A 13085-nucleotide genomic window follows, 5' to 3' on the forward strand; every position below is an offset into this window, starting at 1 on the left:
ATACATATATACATATATACATATATACATATACATATATACACATATATATATACATATATACATATATACATATATATACATATATACACACACACACACACACACACACACATATATATACACACACACACACACACACACATATATATATATATATACACACACACACACACACACATATAATTTTGTGGGAAAATAGTCACCTGCTCAACTACTTCTGCTCTAGAACATGAGGTCAGTAGGCTAAACAGCATTTTCATGGTGGCTGGTTCCCTTTATTATTGATATGAATAATCCTGAAAAATGTCCACTACACTATTACAGACACTGTTGCTAAATTACTAATATTGGGATTCAAGCCATCACTTGACAGTTGGGACCCAAGAAAGCAACCAGCTTCTGGCAGGGAACACAAGGTTAATGTTGAGTTAGAAGAAAAATTCTAACTTGTCCATTCACAGGCACATAATGGAAGCTTAGACGATAAACAAGTGAAATTGTATTCTATGACCCCTTGTGATGGCAATAATGATAAACAAAAGGAAAATGCCATGATGAAATGTCAGATGCAATAAAAATGAAAAAAAGAAAGAAAAATCATAAACATATCCATAGCCTTTACAAGTATTAAATATTCTCTGAAAAATATCACTGTCCCATCTGGAGCTGGCCACAATCACACGTGAGCAAATACAGATATAATGGAGAAGTCTGATGCAAATACTCACATCTAAATGGCTGCACACAGATTTTAATAACTTGTAGGTAGAATCTCGAGACATCAAAGACACAAATATGAACTGAAAAAAATGTGTACAAATTAGAAATTGACTTTACTAGACTGGAAATACATACATACAAACTATATATACACATATAGATAGAATCTTTATATAATGTTACTGTCCCCTCGAGATAACACACAGCTATTAATGTCTAAGCCTTGGCAACAAACCTGACTACACCCCTAAGTGGAAATGATGGTTAAAAATAATGGTGACTACACAAAATATTGTCACTTTGGTGAACTCCATGTCCAAGAGGCTTAAGGCAAGTGCCCAGAGCTTCACAGGTTGGCACTGGCACCGAGTGCCTGCAAATACCAGGCATGGGGAGAAACACAGCAACTTCTGGCCAAGGGGCTGTAAAGGTAGACAAGTGATGCCTTGTCCCTAGTGCAGTGGTCTCTAAACTGTGGACCTCCAGCTGTTGCAAAACTACAACTCCCAGCATGCCCAAAGCCAAAATCTGTTGCTGGGAGTTGTAGTTTTGCAACAGCTAGAGGGCCACAGTTTTGAGACTTCTGCTCAAGGGACCTTGCAGGGAAAGAAGGGAGAAAGCAGCATGTGCCAGATATGTCAGGAACAAATAATGTTACTTTTTTTTTTTTTTTTTGAGATTTTAAGATGGCTACTGCATTAAGAATCCTAAAAATAAAATAAAAAAATAAAAAAAATTGCGTCGTTTTCCATAGGGATCCAAGCAAACCAATAATCAGCTAACTAAGTGATTTTATAAATATTAGGGCTGCAACAATTTTTGTGCAGATCCTCAAAATTCTTTGCAATGAGGTATGGTGAGTAATTTTAAAGGGATCACAAACTTCAATACAGTAATAATATTTTCAGTGTTGCCACATGGAAATATATAATTTATACAAATGTAAGGGGTGTAATTCACTTATGAGATTCTAAATATACATCATTTGTATTTAATTAAATTTCATTTTAATTGAATTTTATTTAAATTGCTACCATAAATGTGCATTTTTTTCGTTTTAACAGACTAGAGTAATTTGCATTTCTAAGCAATTCATAGAAAGACAGGACTTCACATGAAGTGAATGCTTGGCTGTACAATTACATTGGCGACATTACTGATCAGCACTGAACAAAAATAGCAATCAAAAGTCACTATGGGAAAACTTTAAAAAAATAATGAAGGGAAATATATATCTCTATCGATGTAGATCTATCCATCAATCACACACATAAGGCACCTTCCTAATAAAAATGTAAATCACCCTTGTTTCCCCCCCACAATGACCACATTTGTTTGTAAATATTTAAAAAAATTACAGTACATTAAGATGATCTCGTGAGCAGCGTAAAAAAATAATAAATAAAAAAAAAAAAGGGAGAATCAAAAAGTCATACGCAAAAGTGGTATTTATAAAATACAACACAAAAACACTACAGATCACGGCGCAAAAAAAAAAAAAAAAAAGCCTTGTATACAAACAAAGAAGAATGTTATAGAGGCCAGAATAGGGCAATTTTAAGCACACTTATTTTGTTAAAGTATGACTCCTTAAGGATGCAGCAAAGTTTGGATTTAGGGACAATGACCATTTTAATTTTTGCTTTTCTTTTTAGCCTCTTCATCTTATTAGGCATAACTTAATTTTTTCATCCACAGACCCATATGAGGGCACGTTTTTTGTATGACTAATTGTACCTTGTAATGAAATTTCTAATTTTACCATAAAATGTAAAGTACAACTGAACTGTGTGGAAAAAAAAACAAAAACAAAAAAAAAAAACAGTAAATTAGCAACTTCTGGGATGGTGTTTTATGCATTGCATGTTACGGAAACAGTGACTTTATTCTCAATACGATACCTTTGAATCTTTTATTTATTCATTTATTTAATTTTTTTTTAAAATATGCCCCCATCCAAAAAAAAAAATATAAATAAAATCCATCCTGCCCCCCCCCCCCCCCCAATTCCCATTTTACTAATATTGTCACAGGCAAATATGCCCGAACTTTTAACCCCTTAAGGATGCAAGGTTTTTCTGTTTTTGCACTTTCGTTTTTTTCCTCATCACCTTCTAAAAATCATAACTTTCAATTTTGCACATAAAGACCCATGAGGGATTTTTTTTGTGACAGCGGTGTCTAAAGGGACACTTAAGCATCACTGGTGGTCCAGTGGGGTGGATCGCTTACCTTTCCTCCTACGGCTATCCCGGCTCTGTGCAAGAGCCTGGCTGAAACACCCTTTTGTTCTGTTGGATCACATTGATCTGTATGAGGAATCTACTGATTCCTCCTAAAAGTCCCCTAAGGAGACTAAGTGTTTATTAAAAAAAATAAAAAAGGTAAAAAAAAAAAAAAAAAAAAAAATTAACCCCTTCCATATTAAAAGTTTGAATCGCCCCCCCCTTTTCCCAAATTCCATATAAAAAATATGTAAACATGTGGTATCACCACCTGCGTAAATGAAAACTATAAAAATATTAATTAACTGCACGGTCAATGGCGTACACATAAAAAAATTATGTGTACGCCATTGACCGTGCAGTTAATTAATATTTTTATAGTTTTCATTTACGCAGGTGGTGATACCACATGTTTACATATTTTTTATATGGAATTTGGGAAAAGGGGGGGCGATTCAAACTTTTAATATGGAAGGGGTTAATTTTTTTTTTTTTTTTTTTTTTACCTTTTTATTTTTTTTAATAACACTTAGTCTCCTTAGGGGACTTTTAGGAGGAATCAGTAGATTCCTCATACAGATCAATGTGATCCAACAGAACAAAAGGGTGTTTCAGCCAGGCTCTTGCACAGAGCCGGGATAGCCGTAGGAGGAAAGGTAAGCGATCCACCCCACTGGACCACCAGTGATGCTTAAGTGTCCCTTTAGACACCGCTGTCATCTAAAGAGTTAATAGCCAGCCGTGGTGATCACGCATGTTGGCTATTAACGGTGGCCCCCAGCTTCAGGAATCAGCTGGGGGCCACGTGGTGTGGTGCGGGCTCAAGTCAGGAGCCTGCATCATACACTGCTTGCAGTGTCAGGACGAGACAGCAATCGGTTAAACAGTAATATAAATGATCACATACTGTCAATTTTTTTATTTGATTATTTTATAGATGCCCTGTATTTGAGCATTTATATTACTGTAAAGTTTGTAAATTTTTACATGCAATTATATTAGTAAAATGGGAAAAAAAGGGGGGGGGGAGAATTTATTGAGGAAGGGGTTTATTTTAATCTGCAATGTCCGGCATTATCCCTGGGTCCTGGTATTTACGCCCTTGTCCAGTTACTGGGGTTTGAAGCGTGTTCACAAGCTGAGCACGCTTCATACCTCATGGGCTGCTGTAAGCAGCCAGGACCCAGGGATAACGCCGGACATTGACGATTTGGCTGATGTCCGGCATTAAGCCTTGAGACGCCGCAATCAAAGTGGATCGTGGTGCCTAAAATGTAAAGAAAACAATCAGCTGAGAGGACGCTGGAAGGGCCCTTACCTGCCTCCTCATTGTCCGATTGGTGCTCCGATTCTCCCAGCCATGGCAGGCGGGAGCAGCAGAGCACCAACAACACTGCTCAATGCTGAGCCAAAGCTCCGCATTGAAAAGTCCATGCAATCAAAAGATTGCATGTTATAGCAAAAAAATTTGATGTGAATAAGCTTCTCCCCTAAGAAAAGTTTGAATCCCCCCCCCCCCCCATTTTTTTAATAAAATAATGTAATCAAAAATAAAATTTAAACATAAGTGATATTGCTGCCTGCATTAATGTCCATACTTTAAAAAAATTTGGGTAAAGTTGGCATGTTTTAAAAGTAGTAAAATCAAACCTACATGAATTAAGTATCCTTGTAATCGTATGGACCTACAGAATTAAGATAATGTGTCATTTTTACCAAACAGTGAACTGCATAGAAACAGAAGCTCCCAAAAATTACAAAATGGTGTTTAATTTCACCCCACAAATTTTTTGTTTTGCCGCAGATTAGGTTATAAAAAGTGACGTTATTACAAACTGATTGGTGATGCAAAGAACAAGCCCTTATATGGGTCTGTAGGTGCAAAATTGATAGGGTTTCGCTTTTTCCTACTCCCCTTCTAAAAACAGAGCATGCGGAAAAGAAAATTGGCGAGTCCGATGAGTGTCAAAGCCTGTACCAAAACCTTAACATATTAGGCTTTAGGCTATAATCATTGCAAGATGTTTAAAGTGACACTGCGCTAATATGTTTAGCAAAACATTACAGATTGTCGCCCTAAACATCTTGCAATAATTATTTTTCTTCCAGTTTAAAAAAAAAAGTTTCTCACGTGTCCGCCATTACGGACGAAATTGCAGCTGGGACCGGTCATGCATGAAGCGAATGCAGCTCTCCTGTGCTTGCTACATGTTCATGATGTAAATGGCCAAGTACCAGGGCACCATGACGTACATTTATACCATGGTTCCTTTAGGAATTTAAAGTATACCTCCCAACTTTTGTTGAGAGAGAAAAAAGGGACAGGCCACGCTCCTGACGTACCCTCAGCCACACCCCCGACCAACTCCCTCAGCCATGCCCCTAAAACCACCTGTACATTCGGAATGGAAATAGCTATTTAAAGGTGCATTTTCACCACTTTTTCTTTAAGCTTACTGGATCCTGTTGGGAAGTGTCAAAACTGGGTACTCATGTCCCAGCTGGATCCGGCCCCCATCTGATTCGTTTGAATGAGCGACTGGAGTCTGATAGTGGCTGGACTGAAAACTCTGGTATGGGGAAACCAGATATGGGGCAAAAATCACCGGAGACACTGACTAATTCTAATGAATCAGATAGGGTGCTGCTGCAACTTTTTTGTAAACTAATTTTTGCCTTTTTGTTTCTTCTGAAACAAACACGAGTGCCCTACCATTTGGACGTTTCATTTTTGTTGTAAGAAAATTGTATACTCCTTACCCTATCAGTTACTGTAGCAACAAGCAAGGCATTTGGCACTAGAAGAGCTGTTTTTGTTTTCTTTATCATTGTTACAGCAAGAGCTGGAATAGCAATCTGAGGAGAAAAAAAAAATACAATAAAGCCATATAACGGATGAGATTACAGCAGTATATCTGCATATGTAAAATGCAAAATACACGTCTGAAAGCGGCTCATAAGCATATTTCTTTAATTATTTACTTAAATGTCACTCCAGTTTTCCTTAAACATTTAGGATTTGAAATCTAGAATTTAAAATGAGACAAACCTACTAACCTTTGTGTCCTTCCCAAAAACCTTTGAATGGAAACATATCCAATTCTCTGAAATGTATAACTTTCCTTGATACAAAATTTCCTTTTGCAATGCACAGGTAAAATCTAGAAAGTTGAGAAAAAATAAAAACTGATATCTTACGCCTCCTTCACACATTTCTGGGCTTGTACAAAAATTTATATATATATATATATATATATATATATATATATATATATATATATATATATATATATATATATATATATATATATATATATTCATACAAACCTAGCAATCCATACATTTTTTATTAATACATTATTCACACTTAAATGGAGAGAAGAGAGCAGTTATGCATTTTATATTTCTCCCATTGACTTTCAGCTAACCTCTGCACAATCTAGAGTATTAGTGCATGACTAATATAGGTACGAAATATGGATATATTGTGAATGAAATGGCTCCAATAGTTTATCTGTATTGCTACAGTATATGCTGGGGACTGTCTTCAAGGCATGAAATGTAACTTTACTTTGAAAAATGGTATATAGATTCATACTCATGAAAAATCGATTATATAGGGACACATGGATGTATCCATATTTTAATCCTTCTGCATAGACATCAATAGGTATTTACACCTACCAAAAAAAAAAGAAAAAAAAAAAAGGATATGCAGCATGTGACGAGTTTTGAAAATATGCACATTTTTTTATGCCCATTTAAACAGCCCCATAGAATTACATTGTCTCTGCACTGTAAAGTAAGTTTGCAAAAATACACTCGTCAGACTGCAAACTTTTTCCAACACTGTCAAAGTAAAGTAACAGTTTTCTTTAAGTACCGTACTATTTCTATAATCTTACCACCACTTTGCAGTCAACAAAATAAGTATAAAAATATTTTTATGAAAATAATTTGGTGCAACAGATTTCCATTTAATCTGCATGCAGCTAACATGAGCACAGAAACGGAATATTACCCAAATATTGGCTACACATTTATTTTGTATACCTCCTGTAGTTTATTCATAAACTGATGAGCAAATTCAATTAACTGATGTCTGGTTCAGGAAAGGTTAAAAACTCTGCAATTGTAACATATTTCCATTTTCTATTTTAAAGATTTTACAAACAGTGGCAAGTTGTATTTTATCTTCATACTCACTTTCTTTTAACGTCTCATCCTTTTGTACATCCTTAAACAGCTTATGAAACTGTGCATTTGCCTTGGAAATCTACAAGTAAAAAATATCAAAGTGCATAAAATCTACTAACGTTTTAAATGTAATATTTACAGAATTTTTTTTTAACAAACACTGCCATCATCTAAGAAGTTATCACAATGGGGGGGGGGGGGGGGGAACTTTACCAAGACAGGCCTTACATATTCAGGTTTTAAAGTAAACCTTGTCCGTGTATGATCGTGCAAAGGAGTGTCTGGTGCTAAATCCAGGAGTATGTTTGGCTGCCCTGTGTGCCTGTGAGCAAAGTCTAGCTCAGAGTTGGCACAGATTTCAGCAAAAACTTTTACCCATTGCAGTATTTGTTGCAGAGATGGTTACTTTTTTGATTTCAAGAACAGCATGGGTCTATAATCACCATACAGAAAATTCTGACGCTCAAGTGTTTTTTAATATTCAGAACACTGCATGGTGATACAGAAGTCAGAAGTTTTTCCTCTGGGTTTTATGGACGTTAGCTACCAGAAATGAGTGGGTGTAATGACGCCAAAGAGGTTGGAGCCAAATGCTACAGTAAAGCAAAGCAGTGTATTAGGCAAGACTATCAAGGGCCAACTGTGATTTGTATAGAGTTATGGCAGCTGTGTATAAGGCCGACCACCAGTAAATACATCGCATCTCGTATGCATTTGCCTGTTTTTACCAATTTGTGAATATTTTAATTTGTGGCCCTATTGAAAGGCAAGTGGGATATTGGGATGAAGTCAACTTCTACTTTTTCTATTTAGTTACCTCCACATTTTGTATAAAAATCATGACTGCGGCAAACATTGTGCACAAAAGCCCAATTTCTAAAATTAATATTTTTCCCTCATTGTTTGTGCCATGTGAAGGGTATAGCATACAATCACTTGGCACCAATGTCTTTAAGCAAGGGGCATCTATGCAAGGGTTGTACACTACAGCTTTTAGCTAGAACTCTCCCCATGATATAGGAAGAGTTCTTTTTGTAACCGAAACCCAGTTTTATTACCTGGCTTGAAGTAGATTTTTTCCTTTCAAGCTTCATTGTGTCATTCTTCATGTCGAGGGTTAATGAGGAATCATAAGTCTTTGACCTTTAAGTAAAATTAAAACAATTAGAAACAAGTACATTGCTTATTTTTATTTAATAACTAACATTTCATAGAGATCTCAATTTATCTCCACTTTGTAATAGACATTTGTTTGGGTGCAATAGGTCAGAATATCCAGATATGAGCTCTGCATATTTTGTGCTATGAAACAGTTCTATAAATCATACAGGCTGAGCAAATCTAGAAGAAAAAGTCCCATTATCAGAAGTCCCATTAAAGCGTAAACATACAGTGCAGAATTGCAAAGGAACAACAAATACTCCATGGGGGATATTTCCCATTGTTTGCTTTGGTAAGCAAAACCTAAGCAAAAAAGAGACCAGAACTTGCTTATGTGCTACATATTTATCATACTATCACAGGAGGTTGATAAATTTGGAGCACATAAGGAAAACAAAAGTCGCAGCTAAGACTTGTGAGACTTTAAATTGCTCATGTACAGGAGTTTTGCACTTTAGGTCAGACTTGGATTAGATTAGTGACTTTTTTGCTTACGTGGGACTTTCACACATCATAAATACCTGACCACTGCATTGCTTAGGTAAGGCTGTTTGTAACTTTTTGCTTACTCACAAAAGTAGCACAAAAAAAGTGCATAGGCACATGTGCGACTTTGTATGCAAAAAAATGAAATAAAATAAAAAAAGCCTCTAAAAAAAATACCTTGCTAAATGTCCATGTCATTGTATAGCGTTGTGTCAAATGACACGCCAAGCTCTGAAGCAAGAACAAACTACTACATCTCATGTATAACAAAATTCACACACAACCAACAAATCCACAATATAATTAAAGGGATGCCCCTAAAACACATTTGTGATTCTAGAATTTAGGCCAATAAATCTTTGCCGTGCTCCTTCTTGGCTAACCTCTTGGATGAATTATCCAGACTTGAAGAACTTTGTTCCATTTTGAACTTATGACAGCGGAACCTCTTCAAGAACATTTGTCTCAGCAGACCAAGTACATACTGCACTTTTTTGCTCTTTCAGAATGAAAAGGGGGAGGCTCTGAAGAAGCCGGAACTAACATAGTACCTGTCCTGGGCAGTATTTTGTAAACTTCACCTATAGTAATGTAACAAATTCACTGTCATGGGTGTGCTGTAGGGCAGGCTTTACTTGTTTTAGATGCAATCTCTAATCTATATATTTTCGCAGTCAGGGCCTGGTTCCCTGAATACAAAGCAGAACACACAAAGTAAGAGGAAATGAACCTTAAAAATCTAAGTGTTTTTTTCTCTCTCTCTTTTTAACACAGTCTGTGCTACATGTATTTTTCCAGAAGAGAACAATAAGGTCAGGACAGAATCCTCTGTAAATAAAGCAATTTAACTAGAGAAGGAGAACTGCAGACATATCCTGTTGTCGACATAGTCCATTTCACAGATCAAACAAAATCTTGAAAAGAGAACATTATGTTGTGTAACATGATTATACAACCTTCAGGATGGTGCAGTATGTGACTTTAAGTGTGGCATTATTCTTACTTTAGAAGGAAGCTCATAAGACAACTGTGCATGTTTGCAGATCCAAAAGGTAAAATGTTGATCTACCTACGCTGCTGTGATCTGCAGTAAATGGAAAAATGTCAGGTGAATACGGCTAACACTTATTTGCTGTGTACTGAAATCACTTTTATATGACACATTAATTTTTTTTTTTTTTCAAATCAACTCGTGCCAGAAAGTTAACCAGATTTGTAAATTACGTGTAATAGAAACAGAGTCCGGCACTGCTATAGTGGAGATAGGCTAGCACTCGAGCGCAAGTGTGGAGATGATACAGCCAAGTGGGGGTGCTCAGTCCAAATAACAGGATATTGGCAAGACAGTCCATGTAGAAAATAAGACGGCACTCACCCAGGTAGTTGCTGATTAGTATTCTTTATTCCATGTAGGAAATCAAGCGGCGAGGTGCAGTGTCAGGCAGGTATCACGGCAGGGACGCTGGAGTCCACAATGCCATCACGCTGTGGACTCCAGCGTTCCTGCCATGATACCTGCCGGACACTGCACCTCCCCGCTTGATTTCCTACATGGAATAAAGAATATTCATCAGCAACTACCTGGGTGAGTGCCGTCTTATTTTCTACATGGACAGATTTGTAAATTACCTCTAAAAAAAAAATCTTTATCCTTCCAGTATTTATTAGCTTCTGTATACTAAAGAGAAAGTTCTTTGTTTTTCCTTCTGTCCACAGTGCTCTCTGCTGACACCTCTGTCCGTATCAGGAACTGTCCAGAACAGGAGCAAGTCCCCATAGCAAACCTATGCTGCTCTAGACAGTTCCTGATACAGAGGTGTCAACAAAGAGCACTGTGGACAGGAAAAAAAAAATATAGAAAACAAAAAGAACTTTCTCTACTATACAGCCACTAATAAGTACTGTAAGGATAAATATTTTATAATAGAAGTGATTTACAAATCACCAGCTGATCAGAAATAAAGCATTCCACCGGAGTACCCTTTTAAGATCAGTTGTGTGCACAAGACAAAATTCTGCATTGGACATTATTATTAGAAGCAAATGAAAAAAATAAGTTAGAAAAAAAGTAAAAATTGGATATATCCGCGTCTTTCCAAACTTAAATTTTTTTCCCAACTAATTCATACAAAAAAAAATTAGGAAAAAGGAACCGCCATTTACCTTGACAGGGATAGTTTTTGCCGGGTTTCAGTTACGTCTGCATCACCAATCACGACTTGAGGACTAGGATATGGCTTAGTAACCTTATTTTCATCAGGCCCATTCTCCAATTCAGAGCTTTAAGAAAAAATAAATTACATATATAAATTAAAAGATTATAACATTTTACTTTAAACACTGCCAATCAAGTGTAGCATTATATTTAAAATATCTAAATAATAACACAATTTTAAGGTGTAGATAGTGCTATAGCCAATAGCAGCAAGAATACCCGTTGTGAAGTCAAGTGCTATAATAAAATGGGTGCTACTAGCATTAAAAGAAATTGAATTAAGATGCTGCTACATGCTTTTCTTATTGCAAGGCTATTTCGGTTTTACAGGTATACACAAGATCCTTTTGAACCAACAGTCTTCTTCTCGTTTTACTATTCTCTATTGCAAAGTATACAATAACCAGGTTTAGCAAAAGACGCTTTACTCCCAATAATTGCCAAAGTGACTAAAAGCTAACTGCAACACAAAACATGATCATTAAAATGGACCAAAAAGTACCCACCGGGTGCTGGTGGAAGTCTATTAAAATTGCTCCACATTTGCTGCATGGAGAGCTGTACTTAAAGTACTGATGGCTGATATGATCCACAGAACAGAAGAACACTTACAGAACAAAGCTACAGGGTTTCAGGGGTTCTTTATTTGACCTATGGACAACCAATTTGTTCATTACAACAATCACCAACTGAAGCTTCAAACATCATAAAATATTCAATGCATCAACTTTCTTAATAACCAGAACAAACTATGTAATATATTGCTTCATATATTTGTAATAACTATATTGATAAACAGTTATTTTAGAAGACAATATTTAGTTAGTTATACACATTATTCCTTTAGATTAATACAGACTGACAAAGGTTATTTATAAATAAAGATCAATAGATAGACCTAAGTACTGAGACAAAGATAAGATTCTATCATATCAATTGCAGAGACACCTTACAAGAAGGTTCGGGTTATACATGTGTAGATAAAGCTCCCAGACTATACACCTAAACAAAGTACTTGAATAAAACCACAAAGTGCAGCAGAGCTTACCTTCAACACACCTGTCCTCACTGAAATGATTCTACTACAGACTGCTGTCTGCCTGCTATATCCACAGGATGACATAAAAGGAAGTACTTCTCTGGAGAGTGACTCACTCGATTCAAGTTTTTTTCCTCCTCCTTTCTAACACGTGTTGACTAATCACCTGACTAAAATGCGTCTGGCACACAGTGTAAGGCAGCATGTCACTTCTGCTGTACAGTATGAACCCATGACAGGGCAGACAGCAGCTCCGCGAGAAGAGTTTGTCCAGTACCAATGAAACCAGGACAATACGGGGCATATAACACTGCTGATACAATTACTCTAAGAGACTATAGGTGCTGCTCTAGCTGCCATACCACAAGAAAGTGCTGAAACAATACATACAACACAAAATGATGATAGAGTTACTAGGCTACACACATTACCAATCACCAGCCACCGCAAGACAAATAGTAGGGAGGAGAATATAGTGTATATATAGTAATACAGAGAAAACTGTTTGCAGAATATTGTGCAATCTAATATGGCCACCAAATATGGTCATCAATTGTGGTACAGAAAATGAGTACTGTACCCTTGTGCAAAGAAATATAAAAATCTTGGTACAGAAGGTTACCATGAACATGTCTGCCAAATTATACGTTATTCTAACAAATGGTTTCAGAGAAGATGTTTGTAGAATATTGCGCTATTCAACATGGCGGCGAAGCCATACAATTAACAGACTTGTAAACAACAAGTCTTAATTGTGATCACAGTGTAATGAAAGAACACATTTTAAATCTGTATCTTTAGCAATTGCGGAATTTTTAATATTGTGCAAAAACGTGCCACACAAACCAATATGGCTGCCTGACCATGTCACCTATGACAGATTATGCATAACACTGGGCTCTACCTTTGGGTAAAATTTCATGAGTTTTGAAGTAACATTGAGGCAATTACAGGCATATTATGAAAAACCCAATAGAAATGATAGGAATAATTGTTAATATTTACATAAATCAATATGGCCGCCAAACCATATGGTTGA

General features: G+C 36.4%; 1 protein-coding gene across 10 annotated transcripts in view; it reads right to left on the reverse strand.

Annotated features, from left to right (window-relative positions):
• GRAMD2B (GRAM domain containing 2B) overlaps positions 1 to 13085 on the reverse strand; it is a 154326-nt gene that overhangs the window by 17848 nt on the left and 123393 nt on the right. For 4 of the 10 annotated variants that reach the window (XM_056537321.1, XM_056537322.1, XM_056537330.1 and 1 more), the window contains exons 2-7: positions 10956 to 11072; positions 8204 to 8288; positions 7155 to 7224; positions 6006 to 6109; positions 5709 to 5804; positions 732 to 803 (exon numbers count right to left, since the gene is read on the reverse strand). In XM_056537321.1, coding sequence (XP_056393296.1) covers positions 732 to 803; positions 5709 to 5804; positions 6006 to 6109; positions 7155 to 7224; positions 8204 to 8288; positions 10956 to 11072 — 544 coding nt within the window. Of the gene's footprint in view, positions 1 to 731; positions 804 to 5708; positions 5805 to 6005; positions 6110 to 7154; positions 7225 to 8203; positions 8289 to 9795; positions 9877 to 10955; positions 11073 to 11513; positions 11639 to 12055; positions 12075 to 13085 lie in introns of those variants that run through there. The other 6 variants (XM_056537327.1, XM_056537325.1, XM_056537324.1 and 3 more) reach the window with 4 other exon arrangements.

Source organism: Hyla sarda, chromosome 1 (genome assembly GCF_029499605.1).
Source record: "Hyla sarda isolate aHylSar1 chromosome 1, aHylSar1.hap1, whole genome shotgun sequence".
Classification (NCBI taxonomy): domain Eukaryota; kingdom Metazoa; phylum Chordata; class Amphibia; order Anura; family Hylidae; genus Hyla; species Hyla sarda.